The sequence below is a fragment of the Neodiprion fabricii genome, chromosome 7, assembly GCF_021155785.1.
Source record: "Neodiprion fabricii isolate iyNeoFabr1 chromosome 7, iyNeoFabr1.1, whole genome shotgun sequence".
NCBI lineage: Eukaryota > Metazoa > Arthropoda > Insecta > Hymenoptera > Diprionidae > Neodiprion > Neodiprion fabricii.
Genome location: NC_060245.1, coordinates 13,716,319 through 13,742,451, shown reverse-complemented (window position 1 = coordinate 13,742,451; position 26,133 = coordinate 13,716,319). Strand labels below are relative to the sequence as shown.

The 26,133-nt window shown below is 39.0% G+C and overlaps 3 protein-coding genes across 3 annotated transcripts in view; all 3 read left to right on the top strand.

Moving 5' to 3' along the window:
- The window catches only part of LOC124187041, a 277,057-nt gene that overhangs the window by 60,275 nt on the left and 190,649 nt on the right, over positions 1-26,133 (top strand). The window lies entirely within an intron of this gene.
- On the top strand, positions 11,651-13,194 carry LOC124186263. Its single transcript, XM_046577809.1, has 4 exons — positions 11,651-12,047; positions 12,127-12,326; positions 12,430-12,783; positions 12,869-13,194. The coding sequence occupies exons 1-3, from the start codon at positions 11,894-11,896 to the stop codon at positions 12,649-12,651; spliced, it is 576 nt and encodes a 191-aa protein (XP_046433765.1). The 5' UTR covers positions 11,651-11,893; the 3' UTR covers positions 12,652-12,783; positions 12,869-13,194.
- On the top strand, positions 16,740-18,924 carry LOC124186262. Its single transcript, XM_046577808.1, has 4 exons — positions 16,740-16,799; positions 17,299-17,425; positions 17,580-17,776; positions 17,938-18,924. The coding sequence occupies exons 2-4, from the start codon at positions 17,355-17,357 to the stop codon at positions 18,921-18,923; spliced, it is 1,254 nt and encodes a 417-aa protein (XP_046433764.1). The 5' UTR covers positions 16,740-16,799; positions 17,299-17,354; the 3' UTR covers position 18,924.

Below are 26,133 nucleotides of genomic sequence, written 5' to 3'. Positions count from 1 at the left end.
CACAGTGTTTAATACGCAGCAAAAAACACGAAGTAAGCACGATCGTACAAAAAAAATTGGCACTGAGTTGGCAGGATGACAAGCGGCAATTGATACCTGGACAGACTGACACCGTACCTTGGGGGTTTGTCCCAGCCCCCCAATAGCTATAGGATAAACTGTAGACATAGAATTGATGTAAATGCGAATTCATATACTCAACAATTGTTTATTTATTTGTTATTAATATATCAAGCAATTATTCATATTCATTCGTTTACCACGAGAAAAGTTTTCAGAAAATGAAAAAAAATTTTCGGGAAACGAAAAAAACTTTTCAGAAAATGAAAAAAACTTTTCAGAAAACGAAAAAAAGTTTTCTGAAAAGGAAAAAAAGTTTTCAGAAAACTTTTTTCCCATTTGATTAACACGTAAAAAAAGTTTTCAGAAAATGAAAAAAAGTTTTCTGAAAACGAAAAATAGTTTCCAGAAAATGAAAAAACGTTTTCAGAAAACGAAATAAAGTTTTCAGAAAATGAAAAAAAGTTTTCCAAAAAATAAAATGTGTAATAATCGTATGGCAAAAATTGCATATTATCATTATTATTATCACTATTATTATTATTATTATTATTATTATTATTATTATTATTATTATTATTATTTTAGTAGGACGGAGTATGGCACATGTACGCACAAAGGAGATAAAAAAATGTGGAAAATATTTGTATATTCAAAAATCTTTTATTGTAATTCGGAAAAAATACAAACAAATTATGTTACATGTCTGTTTTATTTATCCAACTATTGTGCGAACTATCAAAACCCAACCACTTTACATAGAACAGATTCCCCCGCTTGCGTAATACTTTCTCCACAAGGTAGCCGTTGGGATATTTCACTTTGGCGAGCTCTTCCTCGTAGAAGCCCCCCTCGATGGGATGATCTTGATAATCGGTAAGTTTGTAGGTGGGTGGATTGGTATTTTTCACCTCACTCACGGTGAATATTTCAGTCGTCCAATTGGGTGTATAGCCTTTTTCAAATACATTCTTGTACTTGCTGATTCGAACTCGATCGCCTACACTGAATTTCCGCGCTCGATCGCTTCGTTTGATTTGCCGAGGCTTGTATACGCTACGATACAGCTGTTTTTCATTCTCCGTGCTAACATCCACCGGTTTCATCCGAATCGTGCGATGTTTGGTGTTGTTGTAGGACTTCATTAAATCATCCAAAATATTAATCCACTCGTACGATCCTTGGAGAGTAAACCGCTTCCACATTTTATTCTTCAATGTTCGATTGAAACGTTTGCATATCGACGCCTTTAAGTTGCTAAATGTCGAATACATGTTGATATTGTGATGCTTCACGAGGGCTTTGAATTCGCTGTTGTAAAACTCTTTGCCACGATCAACGTGCAGATGTGTAGGTATACGACTCTGGATCAGTACAGATTTCATAGCAGCGGCAACATCTTTCCCACTCTTGGACTTCATCGGCACCGCCCACGCGTACTTGGAAAATATATCGATGATTGTTAGTAGGTATTTGTATCCCTTGTTGCACGAGCTGTATGCGGTCATATCGACGAGATCAGCTAGCCAGGTCTCATCCAGTCCGCGTACATCTACGAATCGGCGCGGATAGTTGCGTCGAGCCTGTCTGTGAAGTTCGGCAGCTATGGCAGTCTTCATTGTTCCCAACTCTTCACCTATCAATTTTTCGAATTGCTGTCCAACCACTCTGGTTCCTCAATCGATACTAATTCCCTGCTGGTCTGTCCCAACGTTGGTGTTGCCTGCTCCCCAATATGTTTGATGCGATTCAACGTATTTTCAATGATTTTGTTATTTATGCGTAGCTGTTTCAACTCCTCGTTGTGATTATGCGCGAAACTCTCAAAATTTGATTGAAAAGTATCCACAATATCCACAGCCATAGACTGTAAAGCGGTATTGAGAACTTTTAAGGAAACGGCGTCGGTGGAGTGCTGCGGATCAGCTATGTTACACAATCGTTTACCGTCCAAATCATACTGATTGTCGCTGGTGATTTTGAATCCAACACCCGGAGGCCCTCGAATAAATTTTTTACCCCCACCACGCTCCGAGTGTCGCCCGAATATGTCTATGCTCATCACTGGACGGTCACTGAACAAATGATGATTTTATGTTTACACGCCGCTAATAAACGATTCCAGCCTCACGCAACTCCTCAATAATGGAGACTATTTCGTTGGAATGGCTGGTATTGCCTGCAGCCTGTGACGCCACAAGCAGCCGGAGACGATCTACAATTTCATTTGGATCATCCCAGTAGACGTAATCGACATCTTGCCCCTCCTTTCGCGCAATCTTATAGTCGGGTAAGCCTTTACCTGATTTTTTCGGCGAGCCAACGTGTTGTGCAATGAAATTTCTATACTTTGCACTTTTTAAATCATCTCGAAGACTTCCATCGGCTTGGTAACGTTTTCGATGCGCATTTGTCATCGTTACAATTTTTATATAATTATTCTTGTCCGCGTCATTTACAAGCGATGCATCGGGTGATTTTTTAAACAGTAATTCGAGTAATCCAGGTGTTCTCTCATAACTTTTATTCCCCACATTGACCAGATTATCAGTGAAATTGATCGGTGTATCGCCAATCATCATACCGCTTGTCAACTTTCGAACGCCGTATGTAGTATCCAAATCCCTCTTTTTACTTAAGCTGAACATTTTCAAATATTGTGCTGTGGAATCCGTTGTTTTCTTCACCGGTGTACTTGTAGTAGAAATTTCACCAAACTTCAGTGTTTTATCATTTGCATCCATGAAATTCCCCACCTCCATATCCTCATCCTCCTCATCATCATCATCATCCCCGGCACTCTCGTCATCTTTTTCCTCTTCTTTTTTCATTGTCACATCCGGTAGTTCCGTTTTAATTTCACGTTTAATATGCTGCTGCTGCAGCTTTGAAGTATCCACCAATTTTTGCAGCGGTGTTACTAAAGGCTTGAATACCTCTCCCATAACCTGTTCGGTCGTGTCCTTGTCCAACTTGAGCATCTTATGCTTCAGCCGTATGACATCGGATGCTTTTGATATTTCACTCAATGTATCGCTATGCTTACGAATCTTGGCACTCTCCATGTTGCAGGCTCGATTGTTGCAACGAAACTGTGCAAGTTTATGTTGGTTTATGCTTATAAAGCAGTCAAACCCCTTCCTATATCGCCCCCCATTGATTTCGCTATCCTTGTCAATTACGGTAAAACTGTAATTGTCATCATTCCAGCATGCTGAGCACAAGTCTTTAAATTGCTGATACGTCATGTCCGTGTTCACATGATCGTTGTAGATATGTTTCAGATTCATATCATCCTGCCGAAATAGCACCAATAAGTTTGCGTTGTCACGCACTAGGTGTTTTGGAATGCGCGCGTACGCCTGACTTAGATAAAAGCTATCGATGTCGCAATGCCTGCCCATGCTGAAGTATGCTCTGATATTATCCTGCTTTTCACAAGCCACATCGTCGAAAATCATAACAGAGTTGGGGCGAGCATCTTCCGGTTTTACAACCTCATCGTTCTCGTGAAACGGGAAATAACCCACTCCCTGCACAGGTTCTAGTAACTTTTGCAAAAATTGATACTTTGGTTGGATGAGAGATTTCGAATAGACATAGACATTTTTGAATCGCAATCCATTGCTGTGGGTGATGAGTGCGAGAAGAGCGTTAGTTTTACCGCAATTGGATGGTCCGCAAAAAACTGCTCTCACGGTATTTGGCAGCAATTTTCCATGTCGTTTTTCTATCTTCCTCTTACCACGTCGAACCATTTTATCGAAATTTGCGATAGGTAGTTTGTCGGGCTGATCTTGAAATCTCATGATGCTTCGTTAGCATGACAACGAAAACTGAGATGACGGTATATAAATTCCGCCTTTTATAGAAGTCACGTTAGTTGTTGCCTGACTATGAGGATGTGCACACGGAAAAAACGCGGTGGTGGTTCGTTAAATAAAATCATCAATCATCTCCCAGTTGAATTGCATGTGCCAGGGTATCAGTACTGCGGACCTGGAACGAAATTGACCAAGAGGTTGGCTCGTGGAGATTTGGGGATCAATCCGCTGGATGCCGCGTGTAAAGACCACGACATTGCATACGCAAAGAATCGCGATACCGCAGCGAGAAATCTTGCCGACAAAGCGCTCGCTGAGAAGGCGTGGAATCGCGTCTTGGCCAAGGACGCTAGTGTGGGTGAAAAGGTGGTAGCCTGGGGAGTCACCAACACCATGAAAGCTAAATCTAAACTCGGAATGGGCTTAGCTGCAAAGCGGCCGAAACTTGGAGTGGCTGCGAAGAAGAAATCTGGAACTGACGGAAAGAGTAAACAGCGGAAGAGAACTGTGAATCTTAAATCCATCATCACGGCAGCAAAGGTCGCCATGCGACCGGGTTATAAAGCCATCGAGTCGGCGTTGGCGGGTGCTCGTGCGGCCGCGCGTGGGACTGGGAAGAATATTCGTATGCCTCGCGTTATACCTGTGCCTGATAAAATTGGCGGCATCCTACCGTTTCTCATTCCAATTCTGGCCGGTCTAAGCGCTACTGGGGCTCTTGCGGGTGGTGCTGCGGGTATAGCTAAAGCTGTCAACGAAGCTAGTGCCAACAAACATCAGTTGAAAGAGGCCAAACGGCACAATGCAACAATGGAGGCGATTGCTTTGGGTAAGGGATTATACCTGCGACCCTACCGCAGCGGAATGGGCCTGTACTTACGTCCGGCAAAAAACTTGTAAAGCTGCCACACCGAGCTCTCACCAACATTGATTTACGCAACTATGCTAAAAATATGAAAATTTCACATTTTCGAGGTGTTTTCATGCGGAATGATCTGCCGAAATCAGGACCAAAAATGCGAGAATCCGCAATTATTAATCTTGATGATGAAAACGGACCGGGGACACATTGGGTTGCGTACAAGAAAAATGGTGACCATGTTGTATATTTCGATAGTTTCGGTGATTTGAAACCACCTAAGGACTTGATGAGGTATCTCGGTGTTGGCAGCGTTGAATACAATCATAAGAGGTATCAAGAATATGATACTGTGTTTTGCGGCCACTTTTGTCTCAAATTTCTCAGCAAACAACTATAAAAAGACGGGTGTTACATGAGCAAGCATTAGTCATGCCGGAATCGTTGACGTTAACACTGTCAGGTACATCCTCCGTGCTGGAGGCTCAATATTTCCCCCCAATCGAGTTATCACCAGAGAAGAACTATGTTCTCGGACTCGTCGAGTTCCTGACATTGAATTCAATACCCAATATTCATGAGAGGTGTAATAAATTTTACCTGAAACGAGCGGACAACAGCAGAGAGAGCATCGTGATACCCACGGGATGCTATGAAATTGAGGATATTGAAAATTTTCTACATAAGGAGCTACCCTCCGATATCACCCTCAGTCTGACAGCTAACAACAACGAGCTGAACAGTGAAGTCACATGCAATCATGTGGTAGACTTTAAGCCCAAAGATTCGATCGGCCGATTATTGGGATTTAAGGCGGTTGAGCTATCACGAAACGTTACTCATAAATCTGAATTACCCGTAGCCATACTGAAGGTTAATACTTTACGCGTTGAGTGTAGCATAACCACAGGAGCGTACATAAACGGGCGTCGAGCTCACACGATTCACGAATTTTCCCCAACCGTTCCATCCGGATATAAGATTGTCGAAGTGCCTACCAACGTCATTTACCTGCCAATCGCCGTACAGTCGATACATCATTTACAGCTGAGAATAGTCGATCAAGACGACGAGCTGATTAATTTTCGCGGCGAAACGATTACTGTACGTTTACACTTGAAATCGCTCAAATAATGGGAATCGTGTTTGAGACGAGAAAGTCTGGCAAAAGTTATAAAAGTCAAACGTCATGGCCAAAAATCGTCAGTCGCCCGACACCTCTGACAACGTTTACACCGCCTACGAGACTGACACCTCTAAACGCTCGGTTTCTCCAGAGCCTAGGTTTTCGATTACGTGGAAATTTTGGAAAATAAAAATTCGTGTTCGCTGCATCCTGTGCGTGTTACCATGGAAGAAATAATAAGAATACAAAAACCTGTGGTATTCGACGAATCGATCGCGCACTCTGAGATTCATGCTCATCAACCGTTTGCATCATCCACCTTCCAGAACAACGATGAAATCCATATTGTTGTTCAACATCAAGACTTGTGTCTACTGCCCAGTAAAAGCTCTCTACACATTCACGGAAAAATCACAAAGGATGATGGTGTGGCTGCGGTGACGGTTACGAAATTGATCAATATGGCCGTTTGTCATTTGTTCGAGGAAATTCGCTACGAGTTGAACGGTGTAGAGATTGATCGGAATAAAAATGTCGGCATCACCAGCACCATGAAGGGTTACGTATCCTTGACTCCAGGCCAGCAATATAGTCTGGAGAATACCGGGTGGTTGAGTGGGGATAAGGACCTAACCGATGCCGCTGGAAATTTCGATGTTGTCTTGCCGTTAAATTATGTGCTAGGCTTCGCCGAAGATTATCGTCGAGTCATCGTCAACGCTAAACACGAGTTAATTCTCACACGTTCCAACACTGATTTGAATGCTATGATTCAGAGCTCGGCGACGGAAAACTTTAAAATCACCCTGAATAAAATCGAGTGGTTGTTGCCCTACATCAAACTGGCTGATAAACCGAAAATCCAGCTACTCAACTACATCGCCAAGGATCCGGCCATATCCATGAGTTTTCGTTCTTGGGAAACGTACGTGTATCCGATGCTCCCGTCAACAACGCGGCATATATGGTCCGTCAAGACATCGACGCAGCTTGAGAAGCCGAGATATGTCATTCTAGGATTTCAAACTGCAAGGAGAAACGAGCCGCTGAAAGATGCTGGCGTATTTGATCATTGTCGGATCAGAGATGTAAAACTCTTCCTCAACTCACAGTGCTATCCCTACGGAAATATGAATATTGATATATACAATAATCAATACGCCATTCTCTATGATATGTATGTTCGGTTTCAAATGAGCTACTACAACAAAGAAGCTGAGCCTTTGCTATCGAGGCGTGAATTTATAAACCAAGCTCCCCTTATCGTCATCGATTGCTCCAAGCAGAACGAAACATTGAAAACTGGACCTGTGGACATTCGATTGGAATTTGACTCTAGCACTACGTTCCCACCACACACTTCTGCCTACTGCATGATCTTGCATGATCGCATTGTTGAATATAATCCGATCAGTGGTACTGTCAAAAAATTGGTTTAAGTCAATTCTGGAATAACAATATGTTTAATTAATATGGATATTGAAAATAATATGTATAATTTTACTCATTAAAATTTAGAATAAGATAATTGAGAATACAATAAGACAACTAAATGTAATTGGTGTTAAATAAAAAATTGTTAAAAGCATTCAAAACGCCATTTTAAACCTTCCTTCAGGGTCATTTCCTGGAATTTTTTCAATAGATCTAGCGGGTTCTTACCTTATCTGATTTATGTGCGGCTTTCCGGCGCCAAACAAGTCTCGACAGGAATTATTTAGTGTGTGTGTGTGTGTGTGTGTGTGTGTGTGTGTGTGTGTGTGTGTGTGTGTGTGCGCGCGCGTGTGTGTCAAATCCTATGGAAATAGTCGCCGAAAATGACCGGGGGGGGGGTGCGCCGCGAGTCGCGAGGGGGGGGGGGGGTGAGAGCGGGTGCGCCGTGAGTCGGGGGGGGGGGGGCTGGGGGGGGAGCTAGGGGGGAGCTAGGGGGGAACTAGGGGGGAGCGCCGCCATCTTTGAGTTAGAACCGGCATATATACACTACTATTCACTAACCTTGGGTTGAGGTACCTACAGAAGATGCTCGAAGTGATGACCCTCGACTTGTAAACATTTGTCAATTCGCTGAAGAAAAGCCCGTCGAACTGTAGCCAACATTTGTGGTGTAATTTCGGCACATGCTTGGCGTATTGTTTTGTTTACGTCGTCAGGCGTAGTACGTGCTGAATTATTAAAATTGAAAATTCGCTTGAAAATCTATCTCAAAAGTATTCACGAGACTCCTACCTTGAAACTAATTATTTCGATTCAATTTGATTTTTCGACTATTTTTATACTTCGTGTGCCTACAACGACCTTGTGTTGTAGGTCGCCGAATTTGTCTTGAAGTCAGTAATAATATTGTGGAAAAAAAATACATGGTTCTATTAAAAAAAGTGGAGTTGACCTTGACGTAGCTTCAGCACCTCCACCGAAAAAATAATAGGAGGATTCAGTATGTCGGCTTTTTCAAACAATATAACTTTCAAATGAAACTTTTTTCAGTATCATCAACAGTTTGAGTGCTATTGCTCTGTCACACTTTAAATGCCCCACCCTGTATATTATTCATATATCATTAAAATAACCCTACGTTTTGAAAGAAGCGTAAACGATCGAATTCAACTAGTTCTACAGCTTCTCTGTATTTGAATATGAATTCGTCCGTCGACGTTGTATATCTTTAAATCCAGACATTTTATGATTATTAGGTTTTTCTTTTATATCAATCATTCATTTCATAAATAATCATTTGAAGAATATAAGTTATCTTCTACCAATCAAAATCATATTCAACCATTTATTTTGAACGATAACCTATCCCATTTCATTAATAAATTAGCCTCAACCATTCAAACAACTCTCACAGACCTATATAGGACTAGGCAACAACGTGCCAACATTACCGGCTTATCGAGAGGTAAGTCTTTCTTGGTTTTAATTTTCATTCATTATCGTTACGTGGGAGCATCTTTGATTATTCATTAATCATTAACTACCACGGCTCAGCACACGCCCAACCCCACGTAACAACGGCATCCAAAATCACAGAGGCAGATTTCTGGATACAACAAGCCGACGGTGATTACATTAGAGTAATGCCCCAGAAAATAGACACGTTCCATACAATCAAAAAAATACTGGAAACCAACAAAATTGAGTACTTTACGTTTACTCCCCAGAGTGAGAAAAAAAATTCGCTTGTACTTAAAAGTATAAATGCTGAATATACAGAAGAGGACATCAAAAAGTGCATTGCCAAGAAAAATCTTTCCGACCTCAAAGTCGAAGAAGTAATCAAACTCAACTACGGTGCACAGAACGAAAATAAATTTCATCATATTATTCAACTCTTTCCAGACAGCAAAACGGCCACACCAACCAGAACTAAATTCCTACCTTACCAACCGTTGAGATGGGAGAAAATCCGGAAGAAATTAATCTTCCAATGCCAAAGAGCCAGCGTATCGGCCATGCGAGCAAGAACTGCCAACTTCAGTTTCGTTGCGTTAAATGCGGAAAAAATCACGGCCCTGAGAAGGAAAGAGGAGTCTGTGAAATAACAGAGACCTGCGACAGGGAAAAAATTAAATGCGCAAACTGCGGCAACACCAGACACCCCGCTTCGTACATGGAATGCCCGGACTTAGTCACGGCACAAGATCGTAAAAGGCAGGCTCAAGGGTTCAGAAAATCCTTGAGAACTGAAAAAATAAAAAAAATCGAGCGGTACGCACACCTTAACATCCCTTTCGCAGTCATTGGAGGTAACTATAACAGCAATTTCCCAGTTCTCCCCAGAAGCGGAGAAATGCGCAATCAACATCAATCACAAGAAACCCATTATCCTCCACAATATAAGGAGTGTGATAACGATTTTTACGGACACGAGGACCACATCTACAACAACAATAACATTTCATACAACAACAATAATAAAATCCCATTCAACGACAACAACAAAATAACTCACGACAACAATAATTTCCCCAACTTAGAGAGACTGCTTGATCAGTTTAAAAACAGCATGTTAGAGATCTTGAAATCACAATTGACCGATATTAGAAAGAAATTAACTGATCGTTCCCGAAATATCGAATTTTTAATGAATCAGTTTGATTACTAAATAATTGCGAACGCAAACACACAGCAAATTGATAATCAGAGGAATAACAACATCCTTGACCACAAAATCAAAATTTGCGGAATAAACGTAAATTCTCTGGGAGCGAATAAAAAAAGATACGACCTCTAAGAATTCATTAATAACAACCAAATCGATATAGCTCTGATTTCAGAAACAAAACTAAATTACAGACATAAACTCAGTTTTCAAAACTACGTATTGATTAGAACAGACCGACCAAACGCCAGAAACGGAGGAGGAACGGTAATAATGATCAAAAAAAAATCAGCTTCACACAAATCCTACAATCAAACTCGATGAACAACAAAGTTATAGAATACACACTGTTAAAAAACAATATGAATTCAAATAATACTCTACTCTTATTCAGCATCTATGCAGTCTGCAATAATAAAAGAACCTTTATCGAAGAGCTCAACAAAATCTACCGAGACCATAATCCGGGAAACGACAATGTTTATTTTAATCTCGCCGGTGATCTAAATGCCAGGCACACGTGCTGGGGCGACTCCAAGATCAACGAAAGAGGCCCCTTACTTAAAAGCTGGGACAAAGAACACGGTGTCACCAACAGGAGTACATTATACCCCGGGAAAAACGAATTAGATCTGACCAGATATAATTATATCTGATCAGATCTGATTATATCTGGTCAGATCCATTTATATCTGGTCTGATATGACATTTTAGACATGATCGGATCTAATAATATCTGGCCAGATCTGATCAGATATAACTATATCTGGGCTGGAAACTCAACCAGATATGATCAGATATAGTTATATCTGATCAGATCTGGCCAGATATTATCAGATCCGATCATGCTTGGTTAAGTTTTCTGCCCAGATATAGTTATATCTGATCAAATCTGATAAGGAAACTTAACCAAACATGATCGGATGTAATAATATCTGGCCAGATCTGATCAGATATAACTATATCTGGGCTGAAAACTTAACCAGACATGATGAGATCTGGTTATATTTGGCCAGATATAACTATATCTGGGCTGTAAACAGCATCAGATCCAATCAGATTTGATTTTGTGTACTATACCTATAGAGTCACGCATGGGTATTGAAAAACACAAATAACAATAAGGTATTTAAAATTCTCATTATTTATTTATTAAGGAAATTTACTCATTACATATTTTTTTACATTTCATTTTCAAAAAATTTTATTTAAGGTATTTGGAGTTCCACATAAGTAATTTTTAACCTTTATAAGCGTATTCATCGATTTAATCTCGTTTAATTTAATCAAACAGAATTTATTTTGTAACTGAACTTGTATTATATGATCGACTTTCTGTGTGCAATTTTGAATGAAAAATATTTTTGCATGCACAACGCAATAATGCTGTAAAAAAAATACAAGTTACTGTCAATAAGGAAAAAATATCGTATAGAAGCATATATAACTTTATTATTACTGGTAGTAATAATAACATTGGAACTATCGTTTTTAGTTTTTTTTACCCTAACCAATCTTTTTGATACTCATACACAAATAACCTTACGGTGCAATGTCACTCATATGCCTATGAATAACTGACAGCGCCGCGTAGTGGCCAGCAGTGGCAAAAAAAATCTGGACAATAACGCTGCGACCCCCACCATTCAAATTTCAATTCGTTGCAAGACCTGTATGTAAGACCGTGAGATATACTTACTCACACGACTTGAGCCGAATCTCTCCGAATAACATTATTTTACTAGTTCAACTGTACATTTCATCATCTCTTTCCCCCTTTCATACGTTGGGGGTATAAACATACGATCCCAAGCTAAGGTTCGTGGGCGGGTGAGCGCGCCAAGATTACACAGAGGCTTTACATGATACGTGGCGTCGTTTTAATAAATTTCGTTGATACTGATTGAGAGTAGTTTATTATAATGTTTTTGATGGAATGCAAAGCAGACAACTCTTTAACAATTGTTGAGAATGAAAACGTCATTTATGAGAAGAATACTGAAGTGGAAGAGGATGAATTGCTTACATTTTTTGTTGGTGGTAAAAGTTTTTTAGGTTACGTTAAGGCACGTGGAGGTAAGCAAATATTTTATTACAATCATAAATAAATTTGATTGCATCAACGTAAAAAATAACATTCATCAAATTACTTAAGATGATGAAGATGCATTGAAAGCTAAACAAAAACAGTGGTTAAAAGACCACAAAAAGAAGCCGGGTAAATCTAATAAGACGTCAGAAAAAGTGATTGTATCTCCGATCAAGACTAGACGAATCTTGAAGAAAGAATCCCCTCTGAAAGTACATTCAAAAAAAGGAGAGGCTAAGAAAAGTAAAAAAAAAAACGAGGAGAAGGTAGTTATTATTTTTATCATTTTATTATTTAAATAAGTTGTATTATTATTAGGATTTTTTACTTGACATCAATTATTAAATGACGTTTATTTTGTTCTGCTAGGAGTCTTTAATAAAACGTCATGTCGACACCCAGAAAGAAGTTGCTCGGATTATTAATCAAAGTAAAAGTCAAGTCTTGTCTAGTTCGGAGTCGTCTGATGCTGAAAACAGTCCATCTAAAGATGAACTGAAAAATGAACTGAAGAGACTTCGTGCTGCTAATGGAATCTCTAATCGTTCTACTTCTACTGATAACGCACAATTACATCAACACGATGTTTAGATAGATGGATCATCAGAAGAAGAGGAAGAAATAAAAAGAGAGGAGGGGACACCGGCTAAAAAAAAGAGAACCGACGTAATTGAAGAAAAGCCGGCACCAAGTCAATTATTCGATAAAGATTATCTAAGACCAGTAAGTGTTTATTTCAAAATTACACCGTTAACGAGTCAATTAATATGAATATTGAATATTAAATATTTGTTACTTAATTATTTAGATGTCTCAGCTTGGCAATTCAGGAATTTATTGCATTAGTGATATTTACGAATACGCATTGGGTGGCAAGCAATTTACTCATATAGCTCGTCGTTTGATCGATGGCGTTTTTACTAAATAAGCCATCGCAAGTAGTAACTTTACAGGCCAGCCTCCTAGAGCAGAAGGAAAAGAGCGCCAGATAATTCCTGTTTTAACATTGAACGATACTGCTAAAAATGCTTTTATATGTTTGTTAATAATTTTCCCTTCTCCATTCATTGCTTAAGAAATATTGAGAATTTATATTTATTATGTTAACTTCAATTATGTTTATCTCAAATCAGATTTCGGTTGGAACAAAAATGAATTTCATTTTTGTAGTAAATTTGTTGACTGGAAATACCGATTTCAATTAAGTGAATTTTATAATACTATATAGTTACTATATAGAATGTTGAAACTTCATTGTTTTAAGTTCACGAAATGTTCAGGAAGTGAATATCAGAAACAATTTTGGTTTTATAGCTGTACCAAATAATTGATTGTAGTTATCAATGATCGGTAAATTAAAAGTTAATTGAAGTTACTAAATATTTTCACGTTTGTTGAATGTTGAACTAAATATTCAGCTTTTGAATTTGAATTAGATTCAATTATATAATACCAATATTTAGATAAATAATTTTTAGGTCTTAGAACACTCTTATGTTCCTCAAAAAAATATTTGTTCAATTACTGGACCAACGCTAAGTATTTATATTTTTTATGATAACTTTAATTATATTTCCTTCACACAAATTTCGCCATTCAACGAGGACAGTCGAGGCAATTTGAAATTCCAACGAGGAGCTTTATCGTTGGTCAAATGCCTCAGCGAGTCGGTGAAATTAAGCGTTAAATTTTATCATCCAAAGCTCTACTCGCGCCACCACGCTTGTCTGAACCATGAATAATTTTCATGATTTTTTTTTTGTTTACGTGTAAACAAGTTTATCCTTTAATTATTACCTTTATTTGTACACGTTTCAAATTTAATAAGTTTCCGTAGCAAACCAGTGAACAAATTTACATCAGATTATTATCATATAATTATTATTATTCTAAAAGAGAACTAAAAAAATCATTGATGTAGACCAAAATTTTATCGGGTTTCTTAATATAAATAAGAAAACTAATCATTCAATTTCTTTATTTAAAACTATGTTCAGGAAAAAGAAAAGGATTCCATATTAAATTTTTTACTAAAATTATTAAAAATGTAACTCTGAAATTTCATACACGAAAAAACAATTGCATAATTCAATAATCTCTTAAATAAAAATAAATATAAATGCTGTGGAACATACTATTTTTAATATTAAAATTCTTTAGTTATGTTGTATGGAATATAATTTATTGCTTATGCAAATTATAAAAATGTTGTGTAGTACCGTAAGACAAAAAAGTCTATTTCTTAGATATTATGTGTATTTAATTTTTATAAGTCTACGTTCAAAAGTTTTATGTTAATCGTACAAGAAAGAATAAAGAACGAATCTTATTATCAATTAACATCTTTCTTATTTCAGAATAGTATTTGGATTTTATACATTCACAATTTATCCAGCATATGATGGTAACAAGAATGACAATAATTTGGAGACCCGAGGACATATCTAGTCCGATTCATCAACATTGATTAGATTTTTTGCTTCAGTTTATCTGGCGATATCTAATCAGACCTGATTATATCTGATCAGATCTGGTTATATCTCATGTAAATAATTATCAGCTATATCTGGTCAGATCTGATTATATCTGGCCAGATCTCATCAGATAGAGACAATTTAAAGATCTGGCCAGATCTAATTCGTTTTTCCCGAGACATCGCAGGTAAACCTACTTTCCCGAGGTCAGGATCGTTTCCGGACTATTGCCTCGCTGATTCACGCATAGAATTTAAAAACCACGCTAACAACAAACTCAATACACTCCTATACGATAGTGATCATAACGCCATCTGCTTCTCTCTCGACTCTCGCGATATTTTCTTGGGCTTTGCATCTCCCCTACATCTGAAACCGAGACTCAACTACAAAAATACGAACTGGAGAAATTTCTCGCAATCATTACAAGATAACTATACTGATCGTCTCCCTGACAAACGAAACTTAACAATAACGGAAATCGATGAGCATATAACTAAAATTGAAGATCACATCACAGCAGCCATCAACTCAATAGTACCAAAAACCAAACCCAACGATACAGCAGGATGTCTAAAATACGTCAACAATAGAATTAAAAGACTACAAACATACAAATCATCACTAATCTCCTTTCTATTCAGAAACAATCTCAGAAATGCCCAGGTTAAACAGAACATCAAAACCCTTATCAAAACAATTAACAAACAACCAAAGTCACAGTTCAGAAAAACAGAAACGGAATACTGGAAGGCGAAAGCAAGGGGCATTGATTACCGAGACTCAAATGAATTTTTTCCAAGAATAATTAGGAACTTCCGATCCAAGGAACCACCAAAAATCGACCCACTCGCCATCGATACTAACAATAACGCTCTTTTAACACATGAAATACTAATCGACGCTCCTCTCATCGAAAACAATAACAAATACATCTTCACAAATCCATCAACGAAGCTCAACATCATTGGAAAATACATCGAATCAATTAACTCCCTGAGATACTCTAACGAGGGAACTGAAATGAAACACACTGCCGACACAGCTGCATTAGAAATAAAAATAATAGTTCAACATATGAGGTAACACAACATCACACACACCAACTTCAATAATGATAACCTAGCTCATCTCCCCATACGTGAAGGAGGCGGGACAAAATTCCTTCATAGTCAAGCTGAAATTGCTCTGATTCTCCAAAAGGCGAAAAACAAAACCTCCAGTGGCCTAAACAACATACCGATGATCGTGCTCAAACATCTCCCCCCTTCGTTAATAAAAGATTATACAATTATATTCAAAAATTGCTTTAACCACTCATATTATGCGGACAGATGGAAAAAAGCCAAAGTAATTCCGATAAAAAAAAAGACAAAAACGGAGCAGATCCAGCGAGCTGCAGGCCTATAAGTCTCACGGTCAACATTAGTAAAATTTTTGAAAAACTCAACAAACTTCAACTCACGTCTCACACAGATGCAAACCGGATAATCCCTAATAATCAATATGGATTCAGCGCGAAACATTCAACGGTCCACGCAATCCACAATTTCTCATCTGACATCAATAAACACCTCCTGAACGGTGAACGCAACCTTAATCAACTTGGAAAAGGCCTTCGACTCGGTGTGGCTTAACGGATCAATATACAAATTACATCACCTCAACTTTCCGCATAACCTGGTCCTTCTCATCTGCGCCATAATACACAACAAAACGTTCATCACCTGGGATGGCTACGGTCAATCAACAATTTCATTCCGAATTCAAGAAGGATTGCAACAATGAACGGTGACTTCCCCGGTTCTTTTCAATATATTCAACAGAGAAATCCTAAATCGCTTCAACCTTAACACAGGTAATGGCACACACTCCAGAGCGTACGCAGACGACATAGTTATTCACGTAGCCGATAGAAAAATCCCAACAATTTAGGAAAAATTAAACACCGTGTGAACCAAATTTACTAATATTACAAAAACTGGAATCTAAAAATAAATCCACTGAAAAGTGAAACAATATTATTCCGAAAAACACTTAACGAAATTTCTCCGTTAACTGTTCCTCATATAAAACATTTCCAAATCACAATTGGAGACCAAAGTATTCGGGAAAACACACCAATCCCCAACAAAGATGTAGTAAAATACCTCAGAGTACACTTCGACTACCTTCTCAGACTGAATAAACACCACGGTACACAACTGAAGAAGGCAAGAAACGCTCTGAGAGCCAACCACAGAATTTTCATCGATAGAGAATTGGGTATTTGCATGATTTTTATATTTCTTAACTTTTGATGTTTTTCGATTCTATAAATTTTTTTAGAATTTAAAAAAAAAATATTTTGTTTTTGTTTATAAATATTTAAATAATTTAATAAATAAAAGTGGTCCTAAATCACATAAAAGTCACGTGACATAAAACGGAATGTGATTGGTTTGACGTCATTGTGCTGCTACTGGCGCGTTTATTTGAATCCACAAAGAGTAATGAACAATATTTTCTAGCTCTAAAAAAATTTTAAGTAAGTTTTTTAAACTTCAAGTTTGATACATTGTATAATTAATGTCAGACTTCAGTGAAAATAATTAAAATAGAAATCAATTTTTGTGTGGTGTTTTTTTTTTTAACTCACACGGATAATTGTGTGGAGGTTATGATCACGTCAATGTTATTATACTAAGATTGTTAAGCAAGCATTAGTTTGACAGCAGTGCAGTTAGTGATTATTAATAAAATAATAAAATTCCCCGACGAAAAGTGGATCCAGGTTTTAGTGAAGCACGATCAGATAATTTACCACGAGTTGATGCATTTATGGTTGCATCCTATCTCGCATCTAACTCTGACTTTGTATCAGCAGAAATGAAAGGAGCAAAAGCTAACCTGTACGTATACTTTAATACAGCTATTTAAATTAATAATAGTTAGAAATAAACTGATACCTTTTTTATCAAAAAAAATAAAAATAGTATCTTATGAGATAGTGAATAAATGATCACAGTTATCTCACTATTTGGGTTAAACTGCTTTGAATTATAGATCAGGGAGAAAGTCACATGGAGACGCAGCCATCGAATTTGTACAGCTGAAACTTCATGGATCTATATGTACTCTCAAGCGTCTTATTTGTCCTGAACACAGAGTACATAATAAATCATATCGAGTAACTTTAGTCTTGAATATTGTGGACGAAGAGATTTTATCGACTCAATGTCATGATTGTGCGGCATCGCTAGGTGAATGAAATAGTATAACAATATTCTAGGAATAACCAGTCCTGTTATTGTTTCTTTTAATTTTTTTTTCTTAATATTTATGATACACTCGTTACATGATAAGTTAAAAATGCTTTGAAAATGTAATAACCTCAATTAACTTATTTTTATATCTTTCCTAGGTGGATGTAAACACGCTATTGCATTTCTAATGTGGTTACACAGAAGATCTGAAGAACCTTCACCAACAGATGTTGAATGTTACTGGCGCAAATCTGTTTTATCTCAAGTTGGATCATCAATCAAATTTATTAGAGTGAAAGATTTTCCTTCTGATACAGATACTACTGCTATAGCTAAACCTTTTAATACACCACAAGAATTTGTGAATAGAACAAAACAAAAAACAGTACAGAGCCAAATCTTGAAATATTTTAGTTCAGAAAATACTGAAAAAAGCCTATCAATTCATAATTTATTAGTGGACTTTATCAATTTAGGAGGAACATCATGTGACGATTTCTTAGATTTTTGCAATAATCGAATGTCTCCAGATTTGTGTGATAATATTGAAAAATTAACTCAAGACCAAGCAGATTGTGATCTTTGGTTTTCATTGCGATATGGACGAATCACTGCTTCAAAAGGATATGAAGCGTCCCGGTGTAATACACCTGATGGAACGTTAGTAGAGTTGCTGGTTGGTGGTCAAAAACTACGTACTACAAAAGCTATGGAACGAGGAAAACAATTAGAAGCTATGGTTTTACAACGAGTTCAGCAAAAGTTGAAAAGAAAATTTCAAAAATGCGGTTTATTTTTATGCAACCAGTACCCATACTTGGGAGCTATGCCAGATGCAATAGATGAAGAGTGTGTCGTCGAAATTAAATGCCCGAGGTCTGAAAAGAGTACTCGTACATACATTGACACTACAAATTACAATAAAGTCTCAATGAAATATGTTACTCAAATGCAGATGCAAATGCTTTTCACAGGAAGAAAAAAAGCATTATTTATTGTAGCAGACTCGAATTTTGAAGAAACACGGGAATTTAAACCTCTCACTATTTATTATGACTCACAATTGGTGGACAAATTATTAAAAGATTTGAATAGGTTTTGGAAGAAATATATTTTTAAACGTTTATTTAAACCTTTGCAATAAATTAAGCTATAAAATTGTAAAAATACAAAACTTTTATTTGTTTACATTAATATTTTCTTAATTTTTATTGAACATAGTTTTAATGTTGATAGAACTATACTGAAAAATATAAATATACGCTATATATAGATTTTATATTCAACTATTTACGTCTTCTTGATCAATGGTCCTTGGAGATTAGTTAGAGCAGCAACGATTGTCATAATATTATCCATTTTAGGAATTAATTTAATGTTTACACATGAATGAGGTTCGCAAATTTCAAATTCTCGTATCCTTCTTATCAATCTTCCAATGTGAATACGAAGACTTGCGATTCGTTTTGTAGCAATAACTTCTTCATGACTTGGTTTCTTGTCAGCACTTACTGTCAGAGGTCTAATTAACGTACATCGTAACGTAATCCATCAGGAGTACAAGAAACTAAATATTTAACCGTATTACACTTTTTGTATTCAGACCAAGTCAATGATTGTTTTACAGGATCTGTTGGCTTTTCTATTTCAATTTCTAAACAATCAATTATTGATTCTACTGCAGCATAACGACTTCGAAAGCTTATTGGCAACTGACGTTTGATTCTTGCTGATGAAGGCCAAATAATAAAGTCTTTTAAATATTCTGCCATGATTGGTAAAGTCTTTGTAAATATGCAACTTATATTAGAAGTGGACATTCCAAAATCATCAGCTAAAATAGCAAAACTTTCATTTAATCGTATTTTTTTTAACGTGATTAATACATCAACGTCAGTTAAGTTAGCAGTACGTAAAATATCAATAAGATCCATACAGTCACTCGGGATTCCGATACATTTACGAGGCGATAATCGAATTCTCTCAAATGTTTGCTTCAAGTTACATTTTTGAGATTCTTCTTGTTGAAATGCACTTTTCCATTCATTTTCAGTACTTGCATGTGTGGATAAAAAATTATCTGATGAAGAAGTGGGAAATAAACTCACTGTTGTGTGAGGTGATAAATTTGTTGTGTTGGGTGATAAATTTGAGATGTTAGGCGATAGATTTGTCAGTTGACGATTGTTCGTTGGCAAAGAACAAGAATTGTGCAGATTTTTGTTCTCAAATGACAGTTCAATTGGAGACGTTGCACGATCTTCAGTCTGAGGTTTACATTGAACTTTCGTACTTCTGTATGAGCTCCTTATTTTAACTGGAACAGCAACATAAATTTTTTCATTTCCAGTAGCGAGATAATCATGACAAACATTATTGAATGGTGGTATCATTTCGGATCCTTGATGATCGTTGATATTCATATTATTGAATATATTATTATTAGAATGTTCTTCAGCAATACAATTGAGTGACTCAATCACTTCTAGGTTAACATTATCCATTGTGCTGCTAGAGTTTTGGTCTAGTGTTAAATTATCAATAGATAAACCAAGTTTTTCAAAACCTTGTTGATGAACTTCCATTGACCGAGCATCATCTATGTTTATGGGATTTGGTTCATCAATAAATTTATGCGGCACAACATTATTTTTGATCCGCTTGTTACCACCAACCATTGTCCACACCAGCCAATTGTCCATATCCACTTTCAGCTAAAATGAATAAATTCAATCTTTAATTTACGTAATAAAATAAAAGTGTAATTTTAGGTTATAATTTTATTTAAAATCAATTTTGCTTATTTTTAATGAATACTTACGTCAAAATGATCTTCACAACAATAAAGCCGAGTTGATGCTGAATAACAAGTTTTATTTCCACATGCATCCAACCAATTTTTACGCTTTGAAGCATTTGATGGAACATTAATAAGAATTTTGTTTGGGGTAGATTTACCAGTATTTTTACAAGTTGGTACTATACACCAACAAAAACCGTTTTTTAATGACATATTAAATAATTTAATAACTTTAGTTTATAATAAACAGCACTATCAGACGTTCTTTTCATCAATCACAACACAGAGCAACAGCTGATTACACGTACGGCGTGCTTACAGGAGAACTTGGCGCTAAAAATTTCAAAAAAATTCAGCATTGTGACGTCACATACGCGAGATGGAGCTACTTATTCATTTAAATATTGCCTTTTTTTTTATTTATTAAATTATTTAAATACTTATAAACAAAAACAAAATATTTTTTTTCAAAAATTCTAAAAAAATTTATAGAATCGAAATACATCAAAAGTTAAGAAATATAAAAATCATGCAAATACCCAATTAGAACCGAAAGCGAAAATAATCTGCTATTAACTTCTGATATGACCAATCATGGCTTACGCTCCTCTGATCTGGTGGAACGTAGGACTATCAATTACGGAAAAATATCGAAAATTCGAGATATCCTGCTTGAAAGCCTGCCTTGGATAATATCGCACTGCAGAATCGGATTACACTAGACGCATCGATAATGAAACAACATACAACGGAGCCGATATACCACGTTTCGACACCTTTTGCCTCATGCTTACAACAAATTACTTCAGCACTGCTTATGAAATAAACGATGACCTCGTCAACTAACTACCGATAAATAACGATGCAACAATTCTCAGAATGGCAAAAAGTAGTTATTCACCCCCGGAAACCTTCACAAACTTCGACAAGTTGAGCTATATACATATTTCTATCTCTGTTTAGAGAGAAACTGCGAACTCTTAATTCGAGAATGACGCAAGGGAGAAGTGACGGGATGCTTGGGAATGTTGCAACAAATTATAACTGAATACTCGACACGTAAAATAATGCTTCATTTATTAATACATGTTCCTCGGTTCAGAGATTGGTTCGGACTGAGCGTGGTCATCGCGAAGGCTCCGTTGCTGGGCGAAGAACACGAAAGCGTATCGTAATAAACGTGAGGATAGAAAAAGAAAAACAAAAAAAGTGTGGTAGAATAGACTCGGCGAATTTTGGCGTTGAAGCGATACTTTGCCATAACATTCCGCCCGCCTTGACAAGCTTGAGGAAGATTGATAATGATGTAGAACAGGCAGAGTATCGATTAGTCCGCAGGAGTGTCCTTCGATTTGTCAGTGTCAGGACTCTGTAGAAAGCATAGCTTGACGATTGGTCGTTTATACGTCGAATGCTGAGTACGGACACTCACAACGCGAACAAGACCATCTTTTCCGGGGTGCAGTTCGACGACTCGGCCAAGGGCCCATTTGGTTGGTGGATATCGCTCGTCCTTGATGAGAACGAGAGAATTAATTTTCAATGCGTTCGTGCGGTAATGCCATTTTGCACGCAGTTGCATCTGTTGCAAATATTCCGAACTCCAACGGGACCAAAAATGCTCCAGCATTTGTCTCAAGAACTGCCATCGGGATAACCGAGAGGTTGGAAGATGGCCGAGAGATGGTTCCGGGATGGCATTAAGAGCGGAACCGATCAGAAAATGTCCCGGAGTGAGCGTGTAAAGGTCTGATGGGTCATCTGAAAGTGCACAAAGCGGGCGAGAGCTCGAACTCCCTCTATCTGTGCGAGTAGCGTAGCGTACTCTTCGTACGAGAGTCGTGAGTCGCCAATGACTCTTTTGAGATGAAATTTTACGGATTTTACGGCGGCTTCCCACTTTCCCGCAAAATGAGGGGCAGAAGTGGGGTTGAATTTCCATAAAGTTCCATCGTTTGCTAGAGAGGTAGCGATAGTAGAGAATTCTTTGGACGTTGCGTGGAAGAGTCTTCGCAATTCCGCGTCTGCGCCGACGAGGTTTGTCCCGCAGTCACTCGTTAAGGTTTCGCAAATCCCTCGGCGGCTCGTGAACCTCTTGTATGCTGCTATGAATCTCTTTGAGGAGTAATCTGTAGCCATTTCTAAATGAATTACGGAAGTCGAGAAGCAAACAAAGACGACTATGTATCCTTTGTACGTTCTGGCACCGCGACCACGAAATGTCCGTAAGAAGATCGGACCGGCGTAATCAACTCCGGAGTTGATGAACGGGCGCACTTGACTGAATCGCGAGGGCGGTAATTGCCCCATCAGTTGATACCCGAGCATTGCGCGATTCCGTATACACGTAATGCATCGTCGTATGAAGCTACGGACTGGTACACGGCCTCCAACTACCCAGTATTGGCGTCGGAGTGTGACGAGGGTACACTTGAGTACCCCCATGGAGATTTTTTCGATGAGCTTGTTCTATGACAAGTGTAGTAAGGGAAGCTTCTCGCGGTAGCATTAATGGGTGCTTTTCGTCATGGTTGCATGGAGAGTTGTGAAGACGGCCGCCAACTCGCAGAAAACCGTTGGAGTCGACAAACGGGGTCAGTCGCAGAAGACGGTTGGATCGCGGAAGTTGTTTTTCTTCCGAGAGAAGTTGTATCTCTGCGTTAAAATACGCTGACTGGGTCGCCTTGGCCCAAAAAAGGCGCGCATGCTCAAGTTCGGCTGGCGTGAGAAGATTCTCTCTGCTGGGGGCGTCCTGCCTCTGTAGAAATTTTCGAGATGCTCGGAAACACCAAGCGGAAACGTGTAGGAGCTTTGTAAGGCTGGAATAGCGTTGTACGAGGTCCCATATGATGGTGCGATCGTCGGTGTTGACAATGTGTGCGTGTAGTTTGCGGAGCTCAAGGGCGACCTCTGGATGGACTGGTGGATGCAATGAGGGCCACGATGATATATGCTGCCACAACCAAACGGGCCCATTCCACCAGAGGCTGTCTTCTTATAACTGCCGCGGGCTAATGTCTCTTGACGCGCAATCGGCTGGATTTTCCTTGCCCGAGACATGGTCCCATTGAGATTGGTCAATTTCTCGGATTTCATTAACGCGGTTGCGGACATATTCCGTCCAACGAGACGGATCTCCACTGATGTAAGCCAGCGCAACGGTGGAATCCGTCCAGAGGTGAATCGTGGCGTTTTCGAGTTCGAGTACTTTTCGAAGGTGCGAGACGAGCCGAACTAGCAGCACGGCTGCAGATAGTTCCAGCCGCGGAATTGTAACTTTTTTTAACGGGGCCACCCTTGTTTTCGCCGAAACAAGTAATACTCGAATGTCGTTGCTTTCCGTAAGCAGGCGAAGAAAAACTACTGCACTCAAGGCACTTTGTGATGCGTCTGAAAAATCGTGCAGTTCGACAGACTGCGACGCTGCAAGGTTTGCTCGACTACCAAAATAACGTGGCACCGAGATAAAAGCAATATCCTTGAGTTCTTCTTCATAGATTCTCCAGCGAGTTGCAAGAATTTTGGGAAGTGGATCGTCCCAATTTAGACCAGCTGACCACAGCTCTTGAATGAAAATTTTTCCACGAACGACAACTGGGGCGATCCAACCGAGAGGGTCAAAGATCTGAGCAACTCGTTAAAGAACATTACGTTTAGTGGGTTGAGACTGTTGTTGCTGACGAGGCGAGGAGAATTTGAAGGAATCGGAATTTGCATGCCATAGGAGCCCGAGCGCTCGCACTGGGCTGTTATCTTCAATGGAAACGAGCTGCGATATGTCCCTCTTTTCTTGCGGTATCTTTTCGAGTAATTCCTCGCAATTTGAGGTCCATTTTTGTAAGTTGAAGCAGCCACTGGCGAGGCACTCGTTGATTTGGCGAATTTTTTCTGTTGCTCCTTCAAGGTCGTCGGCTCCTGATAGAACGTCGTAGACGTAGATTTCTCGTTCGATGATGTTCACTGCGAGAGAAAATCGGGATTTTTCGTCAGCTGCGAGCTGTCGGAGTACGCGTAAGGCCAGATACGGGGCGCTTTTAAGTCCATAAGTTACCGTGCATAGTTGATATGTTGATACAGGATCCTGTGGATTTTTTCTCCATAGAATTCGCTGCAGATCCCAGTCGTCGGGATGTACTCCGATTTGACGGTACATTTTCTCGATGTCTGCTGTGAAAACATACGCGTATCGACGCCATCGAGTGATTACATCTGCGAGATCATTCTGAAGCTTGGCCCCAGCGTACTGTAAGCTGTTGATTGAGATTTTGCGTGTCGTAAGGGCAGAACCATTAAAAACGACTCGAATTTTCGTAGTTGTACTGTTGTCATGCACCACTGCATGATGCGGTAAATAAAAAACGCGTCCCGAAGCTTGGTCTGGATTAGGCACGAGAGTCATGTGTCCAAGATTCTCGTACTCCGCGAGAAAGTCTGAATAGGCAGTTTTTCTTGCCGGATCTGCCTCGAATTGTTTTTCTTGACGCGATAACGCGAAGAGCGCAGATCTCCGAGAGTCCTCAGGATTGTCTGGGGGTTGTTTACGAGGAATACGTACGATGTAACGGCCTTCCGGTGAACGAGAGTGAGTCTCGACAAAATGCTGCTCGCATTGCGAGTCTTCTTCGGAGAGTAAAGTTTCGCGATTTGAGGTTGTTTCTTCTTGCAGCCAGAAACGTTGGAGAAGGCTGAGGAGTTCATGATCTACGGAGCATTGAAATCCGTATGCCGACCCCCTTTTTTGAGGGGGGTCCTGTGACGGAATGGAACCCGTTAGGATCCAGCCAAGGGCGGTTTAGTGAGCTATGGGGCTTTGTTGGTCTCCTTTACGTAATCCTTCCACGAGAATCACGCTATAGGCCTCTGCTCCAAGAAGAAGATCAATTGCTCGTGTTGAGGACGAGTCTGGATCGGCAAGTTCTAGATTTTCTAGATGAGGCCAGTTATTTTTGAGTACTCGACAAGGGGAACGTAAGACGTTCGTTTTGCAAGTATGTATGCATTTACGGGAAGTGAAAACGTTTTGACGCGAGACTGGATATTGAGATTGACGAGTCCGCGCGCATTGACGGTGCGCTTGCCACCGATTCCGCGTATAGGCAGCGAGGTATTCATTCTTGGCAATGCTAAGCGTTGGGCGAGTGATTCTGTGACGAATGACACTTTCGATGCTTGATCGAGTAACGCTCTAATTATGAGTTCTTCCCCGGTACGAGAGGTGACTTTCACGAGCGCGGTTGCAAGCAGTACTGGTTTGTATTGGATCGTACTTGTAACTGCAACGTTTGTAGAGACGGAGGTGCTAGGCTGATCATCGCAACCCGGGATCGCCGCACTGTTAGTTTGTTTGCTAGGCTCAGGTGTTTCCGATGGCGACGTGGCGCTGGAACCGGGAACTCGTTGCTCCACGGCTTTCGAACGATGTATCGTGGTGTGATGTGGGCCAGTGCACAGTTGACACCGCTTTGCTGTCCGACAGTTTCTGAATTGGTGCGCCCCGAGACAATTGAAACACAAATTTCGCTGTATGAGAAGCTCGCGCCGCTGGTCCGGTGTT

What these genes read in the sequence shown, in the direction of transcription:
- LOC124186263 (XM_046577809.1), top strand. Translation starts at nt 11,894, where the DNA reads ATGTTTTTGATGGAATGCAAAGCAGACAACTCTTTAACAATTGTTGAG. An exon ending in TTACGTTAAGGCACGTGGAG is followed by an intron (nt 12,048 to 12,126) that starts GTAAGCAAATAT and finishes AAATTACTTAAG; the next exon opens with ATGATGAAGATGCATTGAAA. An exon ending in AAAAAAAAAACGAGGAGAAG is followed by an intron (nt 12,327 to 12,429) that starts GTAGTTATTATT and finishes TTGTTCTGCTAG; the next exon opens with GAGTCTTTAATAAAACGTCA.
- LOC124186262 (XM_046577808.1), top strand. Translation starts at nt 17,355, where the DNA reads ATGGTTGCATCCTATCTCGCATCTAACTCTGACTTTGTATCAGCAGAA. An exon ending in AAAGGAGCAAAAGCTAACCT is followed by an intron (nt 17,426 to 17,579) that starts GTACGTATACTT and finishes TTTGAATTATAG; the next exon opens with ATCAGGGAGAAAGTCACATG. An exon ending in TGATTGTGCGGCATCGCTAG is followed by an intron (nt 17,777 to 17,937) that starts GTGAATGAAATA and finishes TATCTTTCCTAG; the next exon opens with GTGGATGTAAACACGCTATT.